The sequence below is a fragment of the Somniosus microcephalus genome, chromosome 12 (genome assembly GCF_052327205.1).
Source record: "Somniosus microcephalus isolate GS21.2 chromosome 12, FLI_Smic_1.0, whole genome shotgun sequence".
Lineage (NCBI taxonomy): Eukaryota > Metazoa > Chordata > Chondrichthyes > Squaliformes > Somniosidae > Somniosus > Somniosus microcephalus.
Genome location: NC_140998.1, coordinates 86,168,112 through 86,195,136, shown reverse-complemented (window position 1 = coordinate 86,195,136; position 27,025 = coordinate 86,168,112). Strand labels below are relative to the sequence as shown.

The 27,025-nt window shown below is 46.8% G+C and overlaps 1 protein-coding gene across 4 annotated transcripts in view; it reads right to left on the bottom strand.

Annotated features, from left to right (window-relative positions):
* Nucleotides 1–27,025, bottom strand: part of kiaa0586 (KIAA0586 ortholog) — a 674,053-nt gene that overhangs the window by 628,443 nt on the left and 18,585 nt on the right. For all 4 annotated transcript variants that reach the window (XM_086003275.1, XM_086003276.1, XM_086003277.1 and 1 more), the window contains exons 5-6: nt 20,728–20,908; nt 2,107–2,343 (exon numbers count right to left, since the gene is read on the bottom strand). In XM_086003275.1, coding sequence (XP_085859401.1) covers nt 2,107–2,343; nt 20,728–20,908 — 418 coding nt within the window. The remainder of the gene's footprint in view (nt 1–2,106; nt 2,344–20,727; nt 20,909–27,025) is intronic.

The window sequence follows — 27,025 nt, the reverse complement described above, 5'->3', positions numbered from 1 at the left end:
ATTGAGAGGGGATCTCATCGAAACCTATAAAATTCTGTCAGGCCTGGACAGACTAGATGCAGGAAGGATGTTTCTGATGGCCGGGGAGTCCAGAACCAGGGGTCATAGTCTAAGGATAAGGGGTAAGCCATTTAGGACTGAAATGAGGAGGAATTTCTTTACCCAGAGAGTGGTGAACCTGTGGAATTCTCTGCCACAGAGGGCGGTGGAGGCCAGTTCATTAAATATATTCAAGAAAGAGTTGGATATATTTCTTAAGGCTAAAGGGATCAAGGGATATGGGGAGAAGGCAGGGACAGGGTACTGAATTTGGATGATCAGCCATGATCTCATTGAATGGCGGAGCAGGCTCGAGGGGCCAAATGGCCTACTCCTGCTCCTATCTTCTATGTTTCTATGTAAATAGTGGAAAGACTTTGGGGAGTCACAAGGTGAGTCACTCGCCACAGAATACCCAGCCTCTGACCTGCTCTTGTAGCCACAGTATGTGTGTGGCTGGTCCAGTTAAGTTTCTGATCAATGGTGACCCCCAGGATGTTAATGGTGGGGGATTCGACGATGGTAATGCCATTGAATGTCAAGGGGAGCTGGGTAGACTGTTTTGTTGGAGAAGGTCATTCATTGCCTGGCATTTTTGTGGCACGAATGTTACTTGCTAAAGATTATGGATATATTAAGTAGGGAAAGGGAGAAATGACTGCAGATGCTGTTTTAATGTTAGATGTATGTAGTAATACACTCTGGAAGCAAGAATGGCAGATGGGAACACAATCTAAATGAGGAAAATCTAGGGAGGCAGATGAACAATGGGTCCAAGTACACATCATTAAAAGCTAGCACACAAGTACAAATATCAGTGAAAAACAGTCAATGATATATTGGGTTTCATCACATGTACCACAGTACTGTAGATAAAAGCATGCAAGTACTGTTAGAGTTACATAGAGCATTGGTCAGACCTCATTTGGAGTACTGTGTTCAGTTTTGGGCATCCCATCTTAGAAAGCGTATACTAGCCTTGGAGAAAGTCCAGTGACTGTTCATCAGGATAATCCCATGATGAAGGAACTTAGCCGCAATAAAAGACAGGTTAAGATGGAGCCATATTCCTTGAGAAATTAAGTCAAGGATATGGGGGTGGGGGCGTGGGTGGGAAAAGAGATCTAATTGAGGTGTTCAAAATAATTAACAAAGTGACAGGGTAGTGAACAATTCTTCTGTCTAATACGGGAAGACATTATTTTCAAATTTGAATGAAGCCAGTAAAAATAAGAGAGACTCCAGGAAACAACTCTTCACAGAGGGTTGTAAGAATGTGAAATGCATTACCCAGTCGGACCATGGATTCAGAATTAATTGAGATGTTTAAATGGGGGATAGATACTTTTTTGGAAAGTAAGGGTATCAAAGGATATGGAGAAAGGGCAAGGGATTGGGATTAAAGAGAGAGATGGCATTGCTAAAAATAAACCTGCAGAGCAAGCTCAATATAGGAAAGAGCCCACTGCTGTTCTTAACTGAGTAAGGGGGAAAGAAATAGACACAATGGCTCATACAACCTGGCAATAGACCATACAGAACACTATCTATCCATATCATAAGAACAAACTTGCATTTATATAACACCTTACATGTCCTCAGAAGATCCCAAAGAACTTCACAGCCAATTAATTAATTTTGAAGAGTAGTCACTGTTGTTTTATTGGGAAAATGTGGCAACAAATTTACACACAGCAGGGTCCCACAAATGATGGTGATTGAAGGATGATTATTGGCCAGGATACTCGGAGAACTCTTTGAAAATGCCCCGTGAGATTTTTTACATCCACCTGAACAAGCAGAAAGGTCCCGAGTTTAACGTCACATCCAAAAGACAGGATCTCTGATAATGCAGCACTCCCTCAAAACTGCAGTGCTGTGTCTGCATTATGTGCTCAAGTCCTGCAGTGGCGTAAACCAGACAACCTTCTGCTCATTGCAGAGTGCTAAGCATGTGGTTTCCCAAAAAAACTGTCAATTTAGGCTTCATGTGTATTGCGCATGGAGAATGCTAAATTAAGAAAATACCTTTGTTGGACAAACTATTAATTTATACTGCAGGTATACCTGAAGCTCTAGTTGCTGTTCTTGAAGTTTCTCCAGATGGCTCAGTCGTTGATTCAAGAGAGTACTCAACTGTGTCTCCAGCTCTCTGACTCTTTCTTGATGCTTTTTGGACCCTCGATCCCGAGCCCAAGCCTTCGTTTGCTGTTCTGCAACCTGTTTCACCTGTTGATCCATTTCCTGGAGTTTAGTCTCCAACTCAGCCACAGTAGCTGTCTTAGCTCTGAGGTCACTCTGGGCCTAAATATAATAAATTACAAATAACTTGAAAACTACAACAGCTATTGCAAAAATTTAAATTTGATTGTGTAGATCAGCAAACACAATTACATCTATTTGTCAAATGGTGATCTCCTCACACCCATCAAATAATTTGCATGGCATTTGATTGCCATTTGTATTTTACTTGTGTAATTTAAAAAAAAATTAATTCTTGGGATGTGGGCATCGCCGTCAAAGCCCACATTTATTGCCCATCCCTAGTTGCACTGAGATGGTGCTAGTGGGCCTACTTCTTGAACCTCTGTGGTCAGTGTGGTAAATAACTGCCCAACGTAAAGCTCAAACGCACAACCCTGGGATTAAGAGTCCCATGCTCTACCGACTGAGCTCACTGGGCTATAGTTAACAGATTTTCAGTGCACCCATAAATATATTAAAAATCTTAGATTTCCATATGCATCTGGTCAACTTTTTACATTATACATTTCTGTGTCAACATTTATAATGGAAACTGCTATGTAAATTTGTCATACTGTAATTACCCTCTCTCTGCAGCACCACCATTAGCAGGGGGTTTAAATACAAACTAACAACTTTACACAGCAGTTTCTATTAGAACTAGACATGGGAATTTATAATGGAAATCTAGAAATAAGGACAGTCTAACTTTAAAAAGGGGACTGTGCGCCCTGGACCAATTATCCCCAATCCTCTAACCCTGCTTCACCGTAAGGCTACATTTGGTAGATGCCCTGTGTGCAGTGCAATGGAAGATATAGTATTTAATAATTTATTGCTCTTTCTAAAAATAAATAAGTTTTCCTCCCCTTGAAATCCTTCATTCCCTCTCCACCCACATGCCATGCTCCAAACAAGTGAGCAGGCAGTTAACCAACTCTTACGTCTCTGTCATGATATTCTTGATTTGTCCACTTCAAGGTGCACGAGAGTGACCCAGATAATTCTCCCTCACTCTGGCAGTCCAGCCAATATTTGGAATTTTTTGCATATGGAAATTGTAATTGTGAATTCAGTACCATTCCGGGGCATAGCATGTTCACATAACTGTAGAGAATCGAGCTGAGGGTGTGACAACAGGATGTGGAAGGAAAGCACAGCCCAACCCATGGATTAATGGGGTAATAGAACTCTCAAATGTTCCTTGTAAACTGCTGCTCAAATACTGTGTGTAGTAAGTTTCACTTACGTTTAAATAAAAATCAGAACTGTTACCAATATGGAGTCAGCTATTGAACAGACAGTCCAAAGGGACTATAAAAGATTACACTAATCAAAGTCACAAATTACATCCTATGTGACTGACCATGGTGCACTATCCCTCCTCATCCTTCTCAACCTCCCTGTAGCCTTCGACATGGTTGACCACATACTCTCCTTTGTTGTCCAGCTGAATGAGACTGCACTCGTCAGATTCCACTCTAACCCATTCAGTCGTAGCCAGAGTATTGCCTACAATGGCTTTTCTTCCCACCCAGTTACCTTTGGAATCCCCCAAGGATCTAATCTCAGCCCCCTCCTATTTCTCATCCAGATACTGCCCCTTGGCAATATCATCTGAAGACAAAATGTAATGTTCCACATGTACGTCAACAAAACCCAACTCTACCTCACCACAGACCCGTCCAGCGACTGTGTCGTCAGACAGCTTGTCTCAACATCCAGTCCTTGATGAGCCGCAATTCCCTCCAAATTAAACTTTGATGCTTTTGTCTTCGGCACTGCCACAAAATCCGTTCCCTAGCCACCGATTCCATCCTTCTCCCTGACCACCATCTCAAGCTGAACCAGACTGTTCGCAACTTCGGCATCATATCTGACCCCGAGATGAACTTCCGACCATATATCTTATCTGTCACTAAGACTCCCAACTTCCACCTCCGTAACATCACCTATCTCCGCCCCTGCCTCAGCTCATATGCTGCTGAAACTCTCATCCCTGCTTCTGTTACCTCCAGACTTGACTACTCCAATGCTCTCTTGGCCGACCTCCCATTTTCCATAAACTTAGGCTCATTCAAAACTCTGCTGCTCGTATCCTAACTCGCATCAAATCCTGTTCACTTATCACCCTCGTGTTCAAATCTCTTCATGGCCTTGCCCTTCACCTTTTCCTGCTTTCCTCCAACTCTGTCGTCTTGTGAATCCCCCACTTCCTTCGCTCCACCACTGGCAGCTATACATTCAGCCATCCAGGCCCTATGCTCTAGAATTCCCTCCCTAAGCCACTCCTGTGAAGAGCCTTGGGAAGTTTAACTATGTTAAAGGAACTGTATAAATACCAATGACATAGGTAGAAAGAGGGACGAGGTCCTGCAAGCAGAATATAGGGAGCTAGGAAATAAATTAAAAAGCAGGACCTCAAAAGGTAGCAATCTCAGGATTACTCCCAGTGCCACGTGCTAGCGAGAGCAGAAATAGGAGAATAGACCAGATGAATGCATGGCTGGAGAGATGGTGTCGGAGGGAGGGATTAAAATTCCTGAGGCATTGGGACCGATTCTAGGGAAGGTGGGACCTGTACAAGCTGGACGGATTACACCTCAGCAGAACTGGGACCAATATCCTCGCAGGGGGGTTTGCTAGTGCTGTTGGGAAGGATTTAAACTAGTTTGTCAGGGGGCTAGGAACCTAAGTGTGGGCCCAGAACGGAGAGAAACAAATCTGGAAGTGCAAATTAGAAAAGTAGTCAGCAAAATTAGTAGGGAGCAGAAACAAAGGCCAACAGTAAAGGGGGTCAAAGTGCAGAAAAATATTAAACAGGCAAAGTTGAAGGCACCTTATCTAAATGCATGTAGCATTCACAACAAGGTGGATGAATTAATGGCACTAATAGAAGTAAATGGGTATGATGTAATTGCCATTACAGAGACATGGTTTCAGGGTAACCAAAGCTGGGAACTGAATGTTCCAGGGTACTCAACATTTAGGAAGGACAGACAAAAAGGAAAAGGAGGTGGCGTAGCACTGTTAATAAGGGATGAGATCGGTATGGTAGAGATAAAAGATCTTGGCTCGGCAGATCGTGATGTAGAACTGGAGTCAGTTTGGGTGGAGCTAAGAAACAGCAAAGGGCGGAAAACATTGGTGGGAGTTGTGTATAGGTCACCAAACAGTAGTGGTAATGTAGGGCACAGTATCAATCAAGAAATTAGAAGTGCATGTAACAAAGGCAATACGGTAATCATGGGGGACTTTAATCTACATATTGACTGGGCAAATCAAATTACCACTAATGGTGTGGAGGACGAATTCTTGGAATGAATGCGAGATGGTTTCCTGGATCAGTATGTGGAGGAACCAACCAGGGAACAGGCTATTCTGGATCTGGTACTGTGTAATGAAAAAGGGCCAATCAATAATCTTGTGGTAAAGGGGCCTATAGGGACAAGTGACCATAATATGATTGAATTTTACATTAAGTTTGAGAGTGATGCAGTCCAATCTGAAACTAAGGTCTTCAATCTAAAACAGAGGAAACTACAAGGGTATGAGGGACAAGTTGGCCATGGTAGATTGGGAGACTACACTAAAAGGTATGAAGGTGGACATACAATGGCTAACATTCAAGGAAATAATGCAGAATTTGCAACAAACATATTCCTCTAGGGCATAAAAACCTAAAAGGAAAAGTGATCCAACAATGGCTAACAAAAGAAATTAAAGCTAGTATTAAGTCAAAGGAGGAAGCTTATAAAGTTGCCAGAAAAAGCAGTCAGCCCGAGGATTGGGATCTTTTTGGAAATCAGCAAAGGGGGACCAAGAAATTGATAAAGAAAGGGAAAATGGAATATGAGCACAAACTAGTGAAATATACAAAAACGGATTGTAAAAGCTTCTATAGGTATGTGAAAAGGAAAAGACTGGCGAAGGTAAATGTAGGTCCTTTACAGTCAAAGACGGGAGAATTTATAATGGGGAATGAGGAAATGGCAGAGAAATTAAATAAATATTTTGTTTCTGTGTTCACGGAGGGAGACACAAAAAACCTCCCAGAAATACGAGAAAACCAAGGGTGTGGCGAGAACGAGGAACTTAAAGAAATTATTATTAGTTAAAAAAAACAGTACCAGCAAAATTAATGGGATTAAAAGTCGATAAATCCCAACCGGATGACCTACATCCTAGGATTTTGAAAGAGGTGGCCAGTGGGATAGTGGACGCATTGGTTCTCATCTTCCAAAGTTCTATAGATTCTGGAACGGTTCCTGCAAATTGGAGGATAGCAAATGTAACCACGCTATTTAAGAAAGGAGTGAGAGCGAAAACGGGGAACTACAGACCTATTAGCCTCACATCAGTAGTTGGGAAAATGCTGGAATCATGCTGGAATCTATTATAAAGGATGCAATAACTGGGCACTTAGAAACTAATAGTAAGATTGGGCAGAGTCAACATGGATTTATGAAAGGGAAATCCTGTTTAACAAACCTATTGGAGTTCTTTGAGGATGTAACGAGTGGAGTAGACAAAGGGGAACCGGTAGATGTAGTATATTTGGATTTTCAGAAGGCCTTTGAGAAGGTCCCACGCAAAAGGTTGGTGAACAAAATTAGGGCACATGGAATTGGGGGTAATATACTAGCATGGATTGAGAATTGGTTAACAGACAGAAAACAAAGAGTAGGGATAAACGGGTCTTTTTCAGGATGGCAGGCTGTGACTAGTGGAGTACCGTAAGGATCAGTGCTTGGGCCCCAGCTATTCACAATCATGATTTGGATGAGGGGACTAAATGTAACATTTCCAAATTTGCTGCTGAAAGAAAGCTAGGTGGCAGTGTCAGTTGTGAAGAGGATGTGAAGAGGCTTCAAGGGGATCTCAACAGGCTCAGTGAGTGGGCAAGAATATGGCAGATGGAATATAATGTGGATAATTGTGAAGTTATCCACTTTGGTAGAAAAAACAGAAAGGCAGAGTACTTCCTAAATGGTGAAATATTGGGGAATGCAGATGCTCAAAGGAACCTGGGTGTCCTTGTACATGAGTCACTGAAAGTGAATGTGCAGGTGCAGCAAGCCATTAGGAAGGCAAATGGTATGCTGGCCTTCATTACAAGAGGATTTGAGTACAGGAGTAATGAAGTCTTACTCCAATTATATAGGGCCTTGGTGAGACCACACCTGGAGTACTGTGTACAATTTTGGTCTCCTTACCCAAAGAAGGATATACTTGCCATAGAGGGAGTGCAATGAAGGTTCACGAGATTGATTCCTGGGATGGCGGGACTGTCGTATGAGAAGAGATTTGAGTAAACTAGGCCTGTATTCTCTTGAATTCAGAAGAATGAGAGGGGATCTCACTGAAGCATACAAAATTATTACAGGGCTTGATAGGGTGGATGCTGGGAGAATGTTTCCCTTGGCTGGGGAGTCCAGAATCAGGGGCCACAGCCTCAAGATAAAGGGTAGGCCATTCAGGACTGAGATGAGAAGAAATTTCTTCACACAGAGGGTGGTGAATCTTTGGAATTCTCTACCACAGAGGGCTGTGGAGGCTCAGTCATTGGGTATATTCAAGAGAAGTCGATGGATTTCTGACTAGTAAGGGCATCAAGGGATATGGCGATAGGGCTGGTGAATGGAGTTCAGGCAGAAGATCAGTCATGATCTCATTGAGTGGCGGAGCAGGCTCGAAGGGCCGAATGGCCTACTCCTGCTCCTATTTCTTATGTTCTTATGAATGCAAGTTGTTGCTGTTGAATGACAAATAGTTTTAAGTTGGGAGGTGTTCAAAAATCTTCCATATTCTAAAACACATTCCCTTCCCTGCCAGATGACCCAGTGGTTAAACACACAACACTGTCATACTGAACCACACAATCACAAAAGTCCGATGTTTGAGGCAGATAGGTGGGGAGTTAGCTGAACTCAGTTGCCACAGGCGTGGGTCACTACAGTTGGCCTCAGCACTCCTGGCCTAGGAGAACGAATGCTGCAGGAAACAGTGGGGGGTGGTGGCATCAGAAGAACTTTTCACCAGTCTCCCGTTCCAGGTCAAGATCCACCAACTGGGTGGTTAGCACTGTTGCCTCACAGCGCCAGGGACCCGAGTTCAAATCCGGCCTCGGGCGACTGTCTGTGTGGAGTTTGCACATTCTCCCCGTGTTTGCGTGGGTTTCCTCCAGGTGCTCCGGTTTCCTCCCACAGTCCAAAGATGTGCGGGTTAGGTTGATTGGCTATGATAAATTGACCCTTAGTGTTAGGGGGATTAAATACGTGGGGTTACGGGGATAGGGTGGGATATGTGTTGGTGTAGGGGTTACGGGGATCGGGTGGGATATGTGTCGGTGCAGGCTCGATGGGCCGAAATGGCCTCTATCTGCACTGTGGGGTTTCTGTGATTCTGTGAACTGCTCCTGAAAGTGTACATGTATGAAGGACAACAGAGGATAGGGTCAGACATTGCAGCAATGATCTCCAAAGCTAAACAGCCTGCCATAACTCACTTTCTATACAAATTCACAAAGAGCCATCATCAGTCATGCACCAGAAGAAATCCACTATTTGCAGGTGAGTTGCTGCCTTCGGAAGAGGTGAGAGGGACTAAGGAGAAAATTGGGGTAAACCTCTTCAGCCAAATTACTATTTCTGAAATTACATATCTAAATAGTATGTTATATATCACCGCATTTCCCAGTAGTCCACTGCCAAAAATATGAAAAGTACCAATAAAACAACTCCAGATCATATATAATTTTTCAATAGTCTGCTGTGCACAAACTGCCCAAAAGTAAGATTTTGTTTTGCCAAGTTATTTTGTATTTCCTCTTGTGCATCATTTAGAGCTTTTTGCACCATATACTGGCTGAAAGTTTGGGTAGGTAACCTGCAAGTACACCTGCCAATGCTGTTCTATAACCAGTTGCTAGATGTCAAAGAGCAGTTTGGGCTACCAAAAGCAGAAGAACTCAGTATATTAAGAATTATTGATATGGATCACATGCTACCACGTACAGGAAACTCTCGTTTAAACGGCACCTAAATATCCGGAATTCTCTATTAACCGGCAAAATTCATACTCCGAAAATACCTCAACAACCGGAAATGTTGCCGAGTCCGAGTCTCCCGCGGTGGCCGAGTTAGTCAGTGGGGGTAGTTCTCCAAACTGCCACTACTCGGCTTCTTTGCACTGTCAGAAGCCTGAACACCTCAATAACAGGAGTCTGACTCTTTGTTTGTTAAAAATAGCCTCGGTAGATAACCCTCTCCGTCATCTGAAATTTTTAATCAACCGGCACCATCCCGGTCCCGTCGGTGCCGGATACCAAAGAGTTTCCTGTAACTAGGTTCTAGAACGCTTCCCACGGATTGGAAGGTAACAAATGTAACCCCACTATTTAAGAAAGGAGGGAGAGAGAAAACAGGGAACTACAGACCAGTTAGCCTGACATCAGTAGTAGGGAAAATGCTAGAATCTATTATTAAGGACGTGGTAACAGGGCACTTAGAAAATAATAATAGAATCAACACGGCTTTATGAAAGGGAAATCATGTTTGACAAACCTATTGGAGTTCTTTGAGGATTTTTTGAGGGTGTAATTAGCAGAATAGATAAGGGGGAACCAGTGGATGTGGTGTATTTGGATTTTCAGAAGGCATTCAGTAAGGTGCCACACAAGAGGTTATTAAACAAAATTAGGGCGCATGGGATTGGCGGTAATATGGACTGAGGATTGGTTAACAGACAGAAAACAGAGAGTAGGAATAAATGGGTCATTTTCGGGTTGGCAGGCTGTAGCTAGTGGGGTACCGCAAGGATCAGTGCTTGGGCCTCAGCTATTCACAATCTACATCAATGATTTGGATGAGGGGACCAAATGTAATATATTCAAGTTTGCTGATGATACAAAGCAGGGTGGGAATGTAAGTTGTGAGGAGGGTGCAAGGAGGCTTCAAGACAGGCTAAGTGAGTGGGCAAGAACATGGCAAATGGAATATAATGTGGAGAAACTGAATTTTTTGATGAAGTAACAGGGAGGATTGATGAAGGGAATGCAATGAATGTTGTTCAAGAAAGGGTGTAAGGACAATCCCAGTAACTACAGGCCGGTCAGTTTAACATCAGTGGTGGGTAGTTTTAGAAACAATAATCAAGAACAAAATTAACGGGCACTTGGAGAGGTTTAAGCTAATTAAGGAGAGCCAACACAGATTTGTAAAAGGCAGATCGTGTTTGACTAATCTAATTGAATTTTTTGATGAAGTAACAGGGAGGATTGATGAAGGGAATGCAATGGATGTTATCTGCATGGATTTTCGGAAGGCGTTTGACAAAGTACCACATAGAAGGCTGGTTAACAAAATTGAGGCTCATGGAATAGGTGGGTCAGGACAGAAAACAGCAAGTTGTGGTAAATGGCTGTTTTTCAGACTGGAGGATGGTAGACAGTGGTGTTCCCCAAGAGTCAGTGCTGGGGCCACTGCTTTTTTTGATAAATAAATGACCTGGATATTGGAATACAGAGCAGAATTTATAAGTTTGTCGATGACACCAAACTTGGGGGTGTGGCAAACAGTGAGGATGATACCAATCGACTGCAACAGGACATAGAAAGGCGAGCAGAATGGGCAGACTTGTGGCAGATGGAATTTAATACAGAGAAGTGTGAGGTGATGCATTTTGGCAGAAGGAACAGGGAGAGGCAATATACACTTAATGGCACAGTTTTGAAGAGTGTGCAGGGACAGAGTGACCTGGGAGTTAATGTGCATAGGTCCCTGAAGGTGGCGGGACATATTGAGAGAGTGGTTAGCAAAGCATGTGGGATCTTGGGCTTCATAAATAGAGGTATTGAGTACAAAAGTAGAGACGTTATACTGAACCTTTATAAAGCGCTGATTAGGCCACTACTGGAGTATTGCGTCCAGTTCTGGTCACCACACTTTAGGAAGGATGTGACGGCACTTGAGAGGGTGCAGAGGAGATTTACCAGAATGGTTCCAGGGATGGGGGATCTTAGCTACAAAGACAGGTTGGAGAAGCTGGATTTGTTTTCATTAGAGCAAAGGCAATTGAGGGGTGATTTGATAGAGTTCCCGCTAGTTGATGGTACAAGGACTAGGGGACACATATTTAAGGTTTTGGGTAAGAGATACAGGGGGGGTGCGAGGAAAAACTTTTTTATGCAGCAAGTGGTGAGGACCTGGAACTCGCTGCCAACGGAAGTGGTGGAAGCGGACAAAACTCAATGTTTTCAAGGGGAGACTGGATAGGCACTTGAGGGAAATAAACTTGCAGGTCTACGGGAATAGAGCGGGGGAACGGGACTGACTGGATTACATACGAACATACAAATTAGGAGCAGGAGTAGGCCACTCAGCCATTCATGCCTGCTCCGCCATTCAATAAGATCATGGCTGATCAGATTACTCCACATTCCCGCCTACCCCCGATAACTTTTCACCCCCTTGCTTACCAAGAATCTATCTACCTCTGCCTTAAAAATATTCAAAGGCTCTGCTTCCACCACCCTCTGAGGAAGAGAGTTCCAAACCTCAGAGAAAAAAATGTCTCCTCATCTTTGTCTTAAATGGGCGACCCCTTATTTTTAAACAGTGACCCCAAGTTCTAGATTCTCCCACAAGAGGAAACATCTTCTCCACATCCACCCTGTCCAGACCCCACAGGATCTTATGTTTCAATCAAGTCACCTCTTACTCTTCTAAACTCCAGCGGATACAAGCCTAGCCTGTCCAACCTTTCCTCAAGACAACCCGCCCATTCCAGGTATTAGTCTAGTAAACCTTCGCTGAACTGCTTCCAATGCATTTACATCCTTCCTTGAATAAGGAGACTAATACTGTACACAGTACTCCAGATGTGGTCTCACCAATGCCCTGTATAACTGAAGCATAATCTCCCTACTTTTGTATTCAATTCCCCTCGCAATAAACGATAACATTCTACTGTATTAGCTTTCTTAATAACTTGCTCTAGAGAGAGCCGGCACGAACTTGATGGACCGAATGGCCTCCTTCTGTGCCGTTATGACTATGACTATGAGTAAATGTGAAGTTATCCACTTTGGTAGGAAAAATAGAAAAGCAGAATATTTTTTAAATGGTGAGAGATTGGGAAATGTTGACGTTCAGAGGGACCTGGGTGTCCTTGTACACGAATCACTGAAAGTTAACATGCAATTACAGCAAGCAATTAGGAAAGCAAATGGTATGTTGGCCTTTATTACAAGAGGATTTGAGTATAAGAGTAAAGACGTCTTACTGCAATTATATAGGGCCCTGGTGAGACCACACCTGGAGTATTGTGTACAGTTTTGGTCTCCTTACCCAAGCAAGGATATACTTGCCATAGAGGGAGTGCAACGAAGGTTCACCAGACAGGTTCCTGGGATGGGGGGATTGTCCTATGAGGAGAGATTGCAGAGACTAGGTCTATCCTCCCCAGAATTTAGAAGAATGAGGGGTGATCTCATTGAAACATAAAAAATTCTTACAGGGCTTGAACGGGTAGTTGCAGGGAGGATGTTTCCACTGGCTGGGGAGTCTAGAACCAGGAGTCACAGTCTCAGAATAAGGAGTCGGCCATTTAGGACTGAGATGAGGAGAAATTTCTTCACTCAGAGGGTGGTGAATCTTTGGAATTCTCTACCCCAGAGGGCTGTGGAGGCTCAGTCATTGAATATATTCAAGACAGAGATCGATAGATTTTTGAATATTAAGGGAATCAAGGGATATGGGGATAGTGTTGGAAAGTGGAAATGAGGTAGAAGATCAGCCATGAATGGCAGAGCAGGCACAAAAGGGCCAAATGGCCTACTCCTGCTCCTGTTTCTTATGTTCTTATAACAGTGCACTGAATCACTAAAGTACAAAGTAAAATCAATGAAATGGTTATGATACTCCAACAACAGGACATCATTCGAACTGCTGCAGAATTACTTCCAGCCAACTTGTATTGCATCTTATATTTAATGATTCGAACAAAATTTAAAAGAAGTTTTGCTGCAATCACAACAAAACTGAACTATGATTGGGTGGGCAAAGCAACCTGTCCCTAGGTCAGGATCAATGCTATATTTGGCCAGTTGCCAAGATGCATTTTTGTATCTATGAAAATAGCAGTGCTAAATACTGGCCATTTATAGTAGTTTGCATCTATCTATCTATATATATAAATCGGTCGATCTGTCTGTCTGTCTGTCTGTCATCGCCTGTGCGTCTGTCGGGCTATGCGCTCGAAAGTTACAGGGCGTACCTACGCGCGCGTTACCTCCAAAGAAAGCTTACGCTTCCGAGACGCTTTTAAGCGTATTTACGTTTCGGCCGGGCTAAAATCCCGCCCGCGGTATCCCAAAAACCTTCAACGTTCCGCTCATTAGCATCTCATTATCCGCTCATTAGCGACAGAGTGACCTCGAGCTCGACCAATCGTACGCCGGGTTGCTGGCGTGTGCCGCCGGGCCAATCGGTGCGCGTGTGGCCGGGCCTTATCCTTCTGAACCGAGGTGAGTCGCCGCCATCTTGATTCCAAACTTTTCCTTTCTTTTTCCCGCTTTCTGGGTCTTAAAAAAAAACGTTGCTTTTAAAACACATATTGTTTTTTAAAAAAATGATTTAGAAAGTAATTAACTTATCTAATCTCATTAATTTTCCTACCTTTCCCCGTTTTTCCAGGTAGGCCTAGAAGCCTCGGCGTCTCCTCCGCACCCACGCCCGAGCTAGGCACCTCCCGGCCCCACTCAAAGGCTGGAGGGCCGAGCCTCAGCCCAGCGCCGCTAGGGTGCGCGCGCAGCAGGAGCTGAGACGCGGCATCTCGCTCTGGCTCGGCCGGGGGGCGGGGCTTGCTGAGCGTCAGGCGTTACCCTGGCAACCCCGGCCGGCCGTCTCGCACAGCCGCAATCGGCGGTCTTCACCTCGGGTTGGGGGGGGGGGGGCCGCGACCCTCTTTGGGGGGGGGGGCCCGCGACCCTCGGGGGGGGGGGCCGCGACCCTCGGGGGGGGGGGGGCCCGCGACCCTCGGGGGGGGGGGGGCCGCGCGCGCAGCAGGAGCAGCTGAGACGCGGCATCTCTCCCTCTCTGGCTCGGCCCGGGGGCGGGGCTTGGTCAGCATCACGGTTACCCTGGCAACCGGGCCCGCCAGCCGAGCCAGAGAGAGACGCCGCGTCTCAGCTCCTGCTGCGCGCGCAATCGGCGGTCTTCACCTCGGGGGGGGGGGGGGGGCCGCGACCCTCGGGAGGGGGGGGGGGGGCCGCGACCCTCGGGGGGGGGGCTCCCCTCCCTTCCCCCCGCGCCCTCCCTTCCCCCCCCGCCCTTCCCCCCTTTTCCCCCCCCGCCCTCCCCCCTTCCACCCCGCCCTCCCTTCCCCCCCTCTCCCTTCCCCCTCCCTTCCCCCCCGCCCTCCCATACCCCCCCCGCCCTCCCTTCCCCGCCCTCCCCTCCCTCTCTTCCCCCCAGTCGCTCTCTCTCTTCTCCCCAGTCGCTCTCTCTCTTCCCCCCAGTCGCTCTCTCTCTTCCCCCCAGTCGCTCTCTCTCTTCCCCCCAGTCGCTCTCTCTCTTCCCCCCAGTCGCTCTCTCTCTCTCTTCCAACAACAACATTCCCTCGAAAAAGCCTCGGCACCGCCGGGCACTTCAGCTAGTATATATATAAACGGATACATCTGTCTGTCTGTCTGTCTATCTGTCCTCCGGTGTGCATCTGTCCGGCTATGCACTCGAAAGTTATAGAGCGTACCTACGCGTGCGTTACGTCAAAAGAAAGCTTACCATTCCAAAACGGTCGTAAGCGTATTTACGTTTCGGCCGGACAAAAATTGCACCCGCGGTATCCAAAAAACGTTCAAAATTCCGCTCATTAGCATCTCATTATCTGCTCATTAGCGATAGAGTGGCGTCGAGGTCGACCAATCGTACGCCGGGTTCCTGTGCGTGTGTGGGCGGGCCTTATCGTTCTGAACCGAGGTGAGTAGCCGCCATCTTGCTTCCATTCTTTTTCCCGCTTTCTGCGTCTTTCTTTTCAAATATACATTTCCAGCAAAAAAAAATTGCTTTTATTAAATTGTTTAAAAAAAAACTTCATTCATTTGTAAATATTTTCTCTAACCTGAAGATTCTTTTTCCTACCTTTCCCCGTTTTTGTAAGGCCTCAGAACCTAGGCCTCAAAGCCTGGGCCTCTCCTGCCCAGCCATGCGCGAGCTAGGTAATTGTCCCACGGCTTCTGCTAAGCTCCCGCCCCCCCCGGTGTCACGTTACCCGGGGCAACGGCGTCAGCCACGAGGGTCACGGGACATACAAAGGGTGCGCGTGCAGCAGGAGCAGCTGAGACACGGCGTCTCTCTCTGTTCCTCGCTCGGCTCAGGCGGGGGGGGCGGGGCTCTCGGGAGTGCGGATCTCGGGCGGGGCTTGGAGAGCGGGAAGGGTTACCCCGGCAACCGGGCCCGCCGGCCGTCTCTCACAGCCGCAATCGGCGGTCTTGAAGCCAGCTCGGGAGGGCAGGGCTCCGGAGAGCGGGAGGGCAGGGCTCCGGAGGGCGGGGGGCGGGGCTCGGGACATCGGGGGGGGGGGGGCGGGGCTCGCGACATCGGGGGACGGGAGATCGGGGGGGGGGCGGGACATCAGGAGGCGGGACATCGGGGGCGGGACGTCGGGAGATCGGGGGGCGGGACGTCGGGAGAGGGACGTCGGGAGATCGGGGGGCGGGACGTCGGGAGATCGGGGGGGCGGGAGGTGGGACATCGGGGGACGGGAGATCGGGGGCGGGGCTCGGGGACTCCCCCTCTCCTCCCCCCCTCCCCCCCATTTCCCCCCTCCTTCCACCCATTCCCCCCCTTCCCCCCCCTCCCCTCCCTTCCACTCCCTTCCCCCCTTCCCCCCAGTCGCGCTCTCTCTTCCCCCGTCGCTCTCTCTTCCCCCCAGTCGCCCTCTCTCTTCCCCCCCCAGTCGCGCTCTCTCTTCCCCCCCGTCGCGCTCTCTCTTCCCCCCCCAGTCGCTCTCCCTCTTCCCCCCCAGTCGCTCTCTCTTCCCCCCCAGTCGCTCTCTCTCTTCCCCCCCAGTCGCTCTCTCTCTTCCCCCCCAGTCGCTCTCTCTCTTCCCCCCCAGTCGCTCTCTCTCTTCCCCCCCAGTCGCTCTCTCTCTTCCCCCCCAGTCGCTCTCTCTCTTCCCCCCAGTCGCTCTCTCTCTTCCCCCCCAGTCGCTCTCTCTTCCCCCCCAGTCGCTCTCTCTCTTCCCCCCCAGTCGCTCTCTCTCTTCCCCCCCAGTCGCTCTCTCTCTTCCCCCCCAGTCGCTCTCTCTCTTCCCCCCCAGTCGCTCTCTCTCTTCCCCCCCAGTCGCTCTCTCTCTTCCCCCCCAGTCGCTCTCTCTCTTCCCCCCCAGTCGCTCTCTCTCTTCCCCCCCAGTCGCTCTCTCTCTTCCCCCCCAGTCGCTCTCTCTCTTCCCCCCCAGTCGCTCTCTCTCTTCCAACAACAACATGCCCTCGAAAAAGCCTCGGCACCGCCGGGCACTCCAGCTAGTCTATATATATCTAAACGGATCGATCTGTCTGTCTGTCTGTCCTCCGCTGTGCGTCTGTCCGGCTATGCACTCGAAAGTTACAGAGCGTACCTACGCGTGCGTTACGTCGAAAGAAAGCTGACCGTTCCAAAACGGTCGTAAGCGTATTGACGTTTTGGCCAGACAAAAATTGCGCCCGCGGTATCCGAAAAACAGTCAAAATTCTGCTCATTAGCATCTCATTATCCGCTCATTAGCGACAGAGTGACCTCGAGGTCGACCAACCGCACGCCGGGTTCCTGGCGCGTGCGGCCGGGCCATCCTACAGTCGAGTGACGGGACGATTGACCAATCCTACGCTTTGGTGACCTGACGGTCGACCAATCGGTGCATGTGTGGGCGGGCCTTATCGTTCTGAACCGAGGTGAGTCGCCGCCATCTTGATTCTAAACTTTTCATTTCTTTTTCCCGCTTTCTGCGTGTTTCTTTTCAAACCTACATTTCCAGCAAAAAAAAAAGTTGCTTTTAAAACACAAATTGTTTTTAAAAAAAGTTAATTAATTTGTAAATCTTTTCTCTAACCTCTATAATTCTCCTACCTTTCACCGTTTTTCCAGGCCCGGGGCCTAGGCTTCTCCAACTGCCAGCAGTACAAACTCTAGACCCAGGCTCCCGGCCTAGGCAGAGAGAAACACTGGCAGAGGAGAGAGGGTGTGCTGCCTCAGCTCCATTCCCAGGGTCAGTAGGTGGGGAGGCTTCATAAGCAACTGGGGTAGGTCGCAAGCCCCGAATAATAATCTGAAGATCCTGTGTTTGCAGCTGAGGAAATTTCTTCAGCTGGCAGCCCCAGGTTAACGGCAACCATCTTTGTCAAGGAGAGCGAAAAGTTTCAGTGCGACGCCATTTTGATTCAGTGTGTAACAGAGTGCCTGCGTGGCCATCTTAGTACAGGAACATAGAGTGGGTGGGGCTTTTGTGCTCCAAATCGGGTCCTGATGACAGACAGACAATCGACTGTGTGGGCGGGGCCTAATCTTTCCAACTGAAAAGCAAGCCGGCCATTGTTTGTGGTACAACACTGAGAGGTGAGGACCCCTTTTTTAATAAAAAGATTGGGGAGGTTGTAAAGTGTATGTTATAGAAAGATTTACCAAAAATGTTTTAAAAGTACAGAAAACTTTGTACTATCCGGAGGTGAGCTATCCGGCAATCTGGAGCCACCAAAACAGCCGTTTTTTATTATTCTTCTTTGGTTTTTTTCCTTTGTTTGAACAGTCAAGCTGTGCAAGGTCTGTAGCTATAGCAACAGCTGCAGAGCTAAAGGGCCACACCCAGTGTTTACAAGCTGTTGCTAAGCAACAGTGTTTGTTGTCAAAAACAGAGATAAGAATCTCCTTTCTCTCAACATTAACTCTGAAGAGTAGGGCAGTTTTAAGGCAAGGCAGCAGCTCCATCCCGGGAAGTGCCGGATAGCACAAAGTTTCCTGTACTTTAAGTTTATCTCCCCCCTCCCTTCCCCCCCGCACCCCTCCTTCTCCCCCCCCCACCCCCTTCCCCCCCACACACCCTTCCCCCCCACAACCCCTTCCCCACCCCCCTCCCCTCCCCTCCCCACCCTCCCCCTTCCCCCTTCCCTCCACCCCCCTTCCCTCCCCTCCTCCCCCCCAACCCTCCCCTTCCCCCACTCCTCCCCCCTTCCCCCCACATCCCTCTCCCCTCCACTCCCCCCCTCCCCCCCCAGTCGCGCTCTCTCTTCCCCCAGTCGCTCTCTCTCGCTCTTCCCCCCAGTCGCTCTCTCTCTTCCCCCCCAGGTCGCTCTCTCTCTTCCCCCCCAGGTCGCTCTCTCTCTTCCCCCCCAGGTCGCTCTCTCTCTTCCCCCCCAGTCGCGCTCTCTCTCTCTTCCCCCCCAGTCGCTCTCTCTCTCTCTTCCCCCCCAGTCGCTCTCTCTCTCTCTTCCCCCCCAAGTCGCTCGCTCTCTCTTCCCCCCCGTCGCTCTCTCTCTCTTCCCCCCCAGTCGCTCTCTCTCTCTTCCCCCCCAGTCGCTCTCTCTCTCTCTTCCCCCCCAGTCGCTCTCTCTCTTCCCCCCCCAGTCGCTCTCTCTCGCTCTTCCCCCCAGTCGCTCTCTCTCTTCCCCCCCAGGTCGCTCTCTCTCTTCCCCCCCAGGTCGCTCTCTCTCTTCCCCCCCAGGTCGCTCTCTCTCTTCCCCCCCAGTCGCGCTCTCTCTCTCTTCCCCCCCAGTCGCTCTCTCTCTCTCTTCCCCCCCAAGTCGCTCGCTCTCTCTTCCCCCCCGTCGCTCTCTCTCTCTTCCCCCCCAGTCGCTCTCTCTCTCTTCCCCCCCAGTCGCTCTCTCTCTCTCTTCCCCCCCAGTCGCTCTCTCTCTTCCCCCCCCAGTCGCTCTCTCTCTCTTCCCCCCCAGTCGCTCTCTCTCTTCCCCCCCCAGTCGCTCTCTCTCTTCCCCCCCCAGTCGCTCTCTCTCTTCCCCCCCAGTCGCTCTCTCTCTCTCTCCCCCCCCAGTCGCTCTCTCTCTTCCCCCCCAGTCGCTCTCTCTTCCCCCCCAGTCGCTCTCTCTCTTCCCCCCCAGTCGCTCTCTCTCTTCCCCCCCAGTCGCTCTCTCTTCCCCCCCAGTCGCTCTCTCTCTTCCCCCCCAGTCGCTCTCTCTCTTCCCCCCCAGTCGCTCTCTCTCTTCCCCCCCAGTCGCTCTCTCTCTTCCCCCCCAGTCGCTCTCTCTCTTCCCCCCCCAGTCGCTCTCTCTCTCTCTCTCTCTCTTCCCCCCCAGTCGCTCTCTCTCTTCCCCCCCAGTCGCTCTCTCTCTTCCCCCCCGTCGCTCTCTCTCTTCCCCCCCAGTCGCTCCCTCTCTTCCCCCCCAGTCGCTCTCTCTCTTCCCCCCAGTCGCTCTCTCTCTCTCTTCCCCCCCAGTCGCTCTCTCTCTCTCTTCCCCCCGTCGCTCTCTCTCTCTCTTCCCCCCCGTCGCTCTCTCTCTCGCTTCCCCCCCCGTCGCTCTCTCTCTCTTCCCCCCCCAGTCGCTCTCTCTCTCTTCCCCCCCGTCGCTCTCTCTCTTCCCCCCCAGTCGCTCTCTCTCTTCCCCCCCAGTCGCTCTCTCTCTTCCCCCCCAGTCGCTCTCTCTCTCTTCCCCTCCAGTCGCTCTCTCTTTCTCTCCCCCCCAGTCGCTCTCTCGCTCTCTTTCCCCCCCCAGTCGCTCTCTCTCTCTCTTCCCCCCCCAGTCGCTCTCTCTCTCTTCCCCCCCAGTCGCTCTCTCTCTCTTCCCCCCGTCGCTCTCTCGCTCTCTTCCCCCCCGTCGCTCTCTCTTCCCCCCCCGTCGCTCGCTCTCTCTCTTCCCCCCCAGTCGCTCTCTCTCTCTCTTCCCCCCCAGTCGCTCTCTCTCTCTTCCCCCCCAGTCGCTCTCTCTCTCTCTTCCCCCCCAGTCGCTCTCTCTCTCTCTTCCCCCCCAGTCGCTCTCTCTCTCTCTTCCCCCCCCAGTCGCTCTCTCTCTCTCTTCATCCCCCAGTCGCTCTCTCTCTCTCTCTTCCCCCCCCCAGTCGCTCTCTCTCTCTCTTCCCCCCCAGTCGCTCTGTCTCTTCCCCCCCAGTCGCTCTCTCTCTCTCTTCCCCCCCAGTCGCTCTCTCTCTCTTGCCCCCCAGTCGCTCTCTCTCTTGCCCCCCAGTCGCTCTCTCTCTTTCCACCCCCCCCCAGTCGCTCTCTCTCTTTCCACCCCCCCCAGTCGCTCTCTCTCTCTCTTCCAACAACAACATGCCCTCGAAAAAGCCTCGGCACCGCCGGGCACTCCAGCTAGTATAAAAATACAACGGCTTATATTAGCAGAATGATATAACAGTAATTTGCAACATGCGACTTATCACTGGTAAAATGACAAGCCACATCTAGTCCCAGACCACGTAGTATCTACTGCTGAATATACCATATACAGACTTCACCAACCTTGAGAAGAGGTGCAGTAGCAGCAATGGCTGCTGCAGTGGCAGCTGCTGTAGTCGTAACAGAATTGAGGTGATAGTGGTTCTCTCTGCCATCCCGTGTAAAAGACTCCTTGTCTTCAAGGAAAGGTTTGCGCAGAAGCTGTACTTTCACGTTTTTCCCTACGGGGCCACTCTGTACCTTTCTGTGTTAGGTGGGGAAAAATACAACTGGAGTTAGACAGAACCCAGAAACGTATCCAATCACTTTTTGAATCTATCGTTATGATATTTCTATTGCCTAAACATTTCCATTACACAGAGATAGAGATACACACACTCACGTACATACGTAATGGAAATGTTTCTGCAATATATTCATATATTATATACACAACACAACCACAAATTGGCAGAGGCTATTTAAAATAATTAGGTCAACTACAACAACAACTTGCGTTTATTACAAGAAATGGGACCAGTGGTTTTTATAATACAGAAGAGAAATACACAAGTTTTGCCATCAGTGCCACTTGGTAGTTTATTGCTGTGGTCTCTACACCATAGCGACTAATGGTCGTCAACCAAGAGGATTAATAGTTGGCTATAAAGATCATTAGTGAAGATTTAGTTGAGAAATAGTCCAAGATTAATTACCAGCAAATTATATTTCCAGTATTTACACAACAGAGGCACACAATTTATGTTCAGTTGAAAAAGACTTGATAAAGACAGGAATATCTAATTTAAACTTGTAGCATTTTTTTTCAAGCTGAACCTGTTTCAACATTTTCTTCTACAAGTGTATTTGAAAGTACAATTTTGACAGTTCTACAATATAAACACAAATTGGCAAAGGCTATTTAAAATAATTTGGTCAACAACAACTTGCATTTATTACAAGTGTCAATCAGGCATTTCAAAATAAAAATGAAGTATTTCCAGCATTTAAAAAATGTCTAACCCGCTAGGTTTCAGCAAGGTCTCAGATTTCAATGGCATATCGATAGAGAAACTATCAGTGGCATATGTTATATTGCTGCCTTAATATAATTTTCTCCCAAATCAGATCGAATATATCTAAAATCATTATTTTTGGAGGAAATGGAAATTATTTTATTTCTAGTTGTTCTTTATTAACAGTTAGCATTTTAACATTGGGAATCATTTAATGATATTTTTGTCTGGCAAGACATTCATATGCTGCAATCTGCAATAAAAACCTAAAAGCACAAAGCAATTAAAATACCATTTTGAAAATTTGATATCAATACTTTGTAATCCATTATCAAAGTTCTGTAATGTCATTTAAAAAAAAAATCAACATGTGCCATTGCATCTGTTACACTTCATACCTTTTGCTTCCTAAAGTAAATTCTGGTTAGACTGGCATTAGAATGGACCAACTGCATGCATACAGTCTGTGCTTCTGTTCTTAGATAAACATTATTTGTCTCATTAAAAGATAAGAAAAGATAAACAAAGCACTAGATACATATTTGTAATGTTGATGGAAACCAAGAAGGAAATCTACGAAATAGCTGCATTTTTACACTCTTGACTTTTCCAATATACAGTACAGCAGCACATAATCAGAACCAATAGCCAATAAACAGCAGAAATTCACAATTTCTTTCTATACTAATAAATTTCCTCGTGTCCAATTCTGAGCACCACATTTTAGGAAGGACGTGAAGGCTTGAGAGGGTACAGAGAGATTTACTAAAATGGTTCCAGGGATGAGGGACTACAGTTGCATGGATAAACTGGAGAAGCTGCTGTTATTCTCCTTAGAACAGAGAAGGCAAAGGAGATTTGATTGAGGTGTTTAAAATCATGAAGGGTTTAGATCAAGTAAATAAAGAGAAACTGTTTCCAATGGCTGAAGGGTCCATAACCAGAGGGCACCGATTTAATGATTTTGGCAAAAGAACCAGAGGCGACATGAGGAAAAGCTTTTTTACGCAACTAGTGGTTAGGATTTGGAATGCACTGCCCAATAGGGTGGTGGATACAGATTCAATAGTAGCCCCTAAAAGGGAGTTGGATAAATACTTGAAGAAAAAATTGCAGGGATATGGGGAAAGAGCGGGGGAGTGGGACTAACTGGATTGCTCTTCGAAAGAGCCGGCAGACTCGATGGGCCAAATGGCCTCCTTCTGTGCTGTGCTATTCGATGATTCTATGACATTGCCCACCATCAGTTATTGAATACTTTTTTAAAAAATTATATAAGTTGGGGAGAGTCGGGAAAAACTTCATAGACTTGATTCACAGCACAAACTACTGGCCAGATCCTGCAAATGTACCTTTAATCAACTGTTTACATACATGATTTACATTCTAAATGTTTTACACAGTTTCAATGTTAAATGCTGACATAAAAACCATAACCAAAAATCATGATGGCAGGAAATGCATGCATACACAAGATTTTTTTTCATATATAGATGGGATTTAATTCCCTTTGACTGCTCGTAAGCATAAGGAAACTGCACACAGAGAAAAAAGTTACATATTGTGGAATAATCCTTGAGAATTGAGGCTTAACTTTCATGAACAATGTTAATCAGTCTATTTTTATGTAATATAAACTGTCTGAATGCTTGATATCAATAAGGATAAATATTTATTTTGTAGACTTTTATAAGTTACATGGTAAAAAAATAATTGATTTGTTTCTACTTTGTCAAAATCTTCTAAATGAAACACGCAACATTGTGAAAAACAGAAAATGTTTCCATCCAGATTAAACAGAGGAAATTTCTTTTCACAGTTGTAACAGACCTCCAAATTTAGACCAATCCTGGCCATCTTCAAGGATATTATATACGTGACAGAGAAATTGTGCTTCACGCATAGCTAAACATGACAATACAGGAAACTTTGTGTTATCCGGAGGCTAAGTGTCCGGCAAGCTCGAGCCACCAGCAAAAATCAGGAGCCGTTTTGTTAGTTTTTTTTTCTTCTCGTGGCTTTTTTTTTTTCCCAACAGTCAGGCTCTGGAAAGTCTCTCTGAAGCTGTTACTAAGCTACAGAGACGCTTCCAAGGTACGAGTCGACTGTTTAGAAGCTGTTGCTAAGCAACAGTGTTTGTTGTCAGATACGGAGATGAAAAGCTCCGTATGCTTCAACATCAACGCTGGTGTGTCTGGCAGTTTTGAGGGAACGGCAACAGCTCAGTCCCATCGGTGCCGGATAGCACAAAGTTTCCTGTAGATATCTTTACAATAATTTGTAAGACATTTATTTAGATCCAGACTTGAATACTGTAATACTCCTTACTTTTTGTACCACCATCAGTTTTATTCAGACTAACATGGGGCAGAATTTTCCGAGGCCTTGTGTCACCGGTAGTTTAATCAGAAAGTCACAAGTGCACTGCCCATTATTTTCCATCCATTTGAGTCATTGGATGGGAGATTGCGGACAGGGCACCTGCAATTTTCTAATAAGTCACCACTTGTGTGCGAGGCCTTGTCCCATGGCAAGAGGTCTTAGAATATTTAATCCCAGGAATCTAATAATCACTCAATATTCACAAAGGATCTCACCTCAGAAATGTTCTTTAAACTGGGAACCAATTAAATTGTATTGAACATGTTGTCTGGAAGCTTTTTCATGTGAAAGGCAATTGAAGTTGCAGTTCTCCACAAAGGTACAACTATAAATAAGATATCAGATGTACTCACCAAATGCAAACCACTTTAAAAAAAGATACTTTTGAGCATTTAAGTTATTCAAATTTGTTTCCTCCTCCTAATTTTTTTTTTTTTTTTTTTTTTTTTTTTTTTTAAGTACAGGGAAGACAACCTTGACTGAGCACCCAATTCAGTATCATCCATTTCATGTACACCCATGAGCCAGTACCAAAAAAGAATTGGTAACATTTGTGATTTACAATGGAAATCATGTGGTGCAGCAGTGAATAAATGGCGAGGCACCATCTTGAGTTTAGGTTGTTACTGATACTGGTAGTTGTAACCTTGGCTAACAATGAAAAAGTATCAATTTAGTACTAACTTCACTGGCTCTCATATAAAAAGTCAGTCTCCTGTGGTGCTGCACACAGGGTGTCAAGGCTAAATGCAGTGGTCAGATGAGTGGAGACCAGAAACATCAGGGTTGAAAAGTAAGCAGGAAATAGTATCACTATCTTCATGCAACTCCTAGGTTCAGGAGGGCACTAAAAGAGGCCTGTGATCTGGTTGTCTTTCCAGTTGGTTTTGGATATTGGAGGGCATGAGGAAATCCAATTGGGGAAAACAGGAAAAAAATATTACTAAAAAAGAGCCCGTCACCCAAAAGACAGTGTTAATCAGAGGATTCCCTGCATCTTTTAAATCTAGGGTTCTGCTTTTATGAATAAAAGACAGGTGAAAATGTTCCTTCATGTAACAGTGAGTATTGTCAGGGTTATTCACATGAGGGTACCAAGGCATTTCCAAGAGGGATTTGTGGAATGCTGATTGACTTTTTCTCCAATTGAGGGTTACGGAGGTCAACTTCAGTGTCCCAATTTCAGTCTTGGTTGAGATCAACTAACTCAGCAGAGATCAGTGAGAATGCAGCCATAGTTCCAGTTCTTCATAGAAAGAAATGGATGTGGGTGGATCAATCTCTATCTTCAACTTTTTGTCCATTTAAATTATTCACATTTGTTTCCCCCTCTTAATTTTTTTAATACAGGGAAGAAAACCTTGGCTGAGCACCCAATTTGGTATCACCCATTTCATGTACACCCATGTGATTGGAGAAAAAGTCTGGTAGATCCTGATATATCCAGTAACCCTGAATTGGAGAAAATGTCAACCAGGATTCCATGAACCCCTCTTGGAAAAGCCTTGGTATGATCCACCTCTTTGCTTCCTACCCTCATGAGAATCAAGTCTGATAAAGGAACATTTCCCTTTCTAAATGAAGTGCCTAATTTGATGATTAGACGCCTGACAGCTGAGTTGAGGGATTATGGTGAGATCATTTGAAAAACATACTCTTTCTGAATTTGTTAAAGGCAGGTTGAGAACTCCTGATTAGCTATATTAGGGAATATAACTATGTCAGTTACAAAATTGCTTTTATCGATATGTGTCCAACACTTTATCCAATACGGTTAGTATATTGGAGGCAAGGGATGTCCCGAGGACTGCGGAGCGGGAGGAAAGAGTCAGGACCCAAGGTTGTCTTTCTCAAACTGATAGCAGTATAATTACCAGGCAATGACTATCTCCAACAAGAGAGTCTAACCACCGCCCCTCGACAATCAACGGCATTACCATCGCCAAATCCCCCACCATCAACATCCTGGGAGTCACCATTGACAAGAAACTTAACTGGACCAGCCACATAAATGCTGTGGCTACAAGAGCAGGTCAGAGACTAGGTATTCTGCGGCGAGTGACTCACATCCTGACTCCCCAAAGCCTCTCCACCACATACAAAGCACAAGTCAGGAATGTGATGGAATACTCTGACGTAATAAAACTCACTACGCACTTGGTTTGAGCATAAAGCAAGGCTTTAATCAACTTGTTTCAGAACATGGAGGTCTAGTTGTCCTTCACTAGTTCCTGTCTTACAAAATGTCCCTGGACAAGCTGGGCCCACGCCTGAGTATTTATACTCCTTGGACGGCGCCACCAGCTGGCCGTCCAGCGTTATTTCATGAGTAGTTTCTTTATGATGATGAGATTTATAACACTTTCCACTTGCCTGGCTGAATGAAGCTCCAACAACACTCAAGAAGCTCAACACCATCCAGGACAAAGCAGCCTGCTTGATTGGCACCTCATCCACCATCTTAAACATTCACTCCCTCCACCACCGGTACACCTTGGCTGCAGTGTGTACCATCTACAAGATGCACTGCAGCAACTCACTAAGGTTTCTTCAACAGCACCTCCCAAACCCACGCTCTCTACCACCTAGAAGGACAATGGCAGCAATCATCGCTGGGTCAAAATCCTGGAACTCCCTACCTAACAGCACTGTGGGAGTACCTTCACCACATGGGCTGCAGCGGTTCAAGAAGGCAGCTCACCACCACCTTCTCAAGGGCAATTAGGGATGGGCAATAAATACTGGCCTTGCCAGCGACAGCCACATCCCATGTATGAATGAAAAAGTGCGCAGGGATACAAAGAAAATAACATGGATGAAATTGGGACTGTAAATAAAAGATTGTTGACGCTGGAAAGCAGGAACAGCCAAACAAGACTGCAAAACCACAGAGAAATAAGGCAATTAAAATAAGATTGTCACGATCAACCAGAACTGGGAAAACTGCAACTTTCTTCACAGATGCACAACTGATAATGTATATT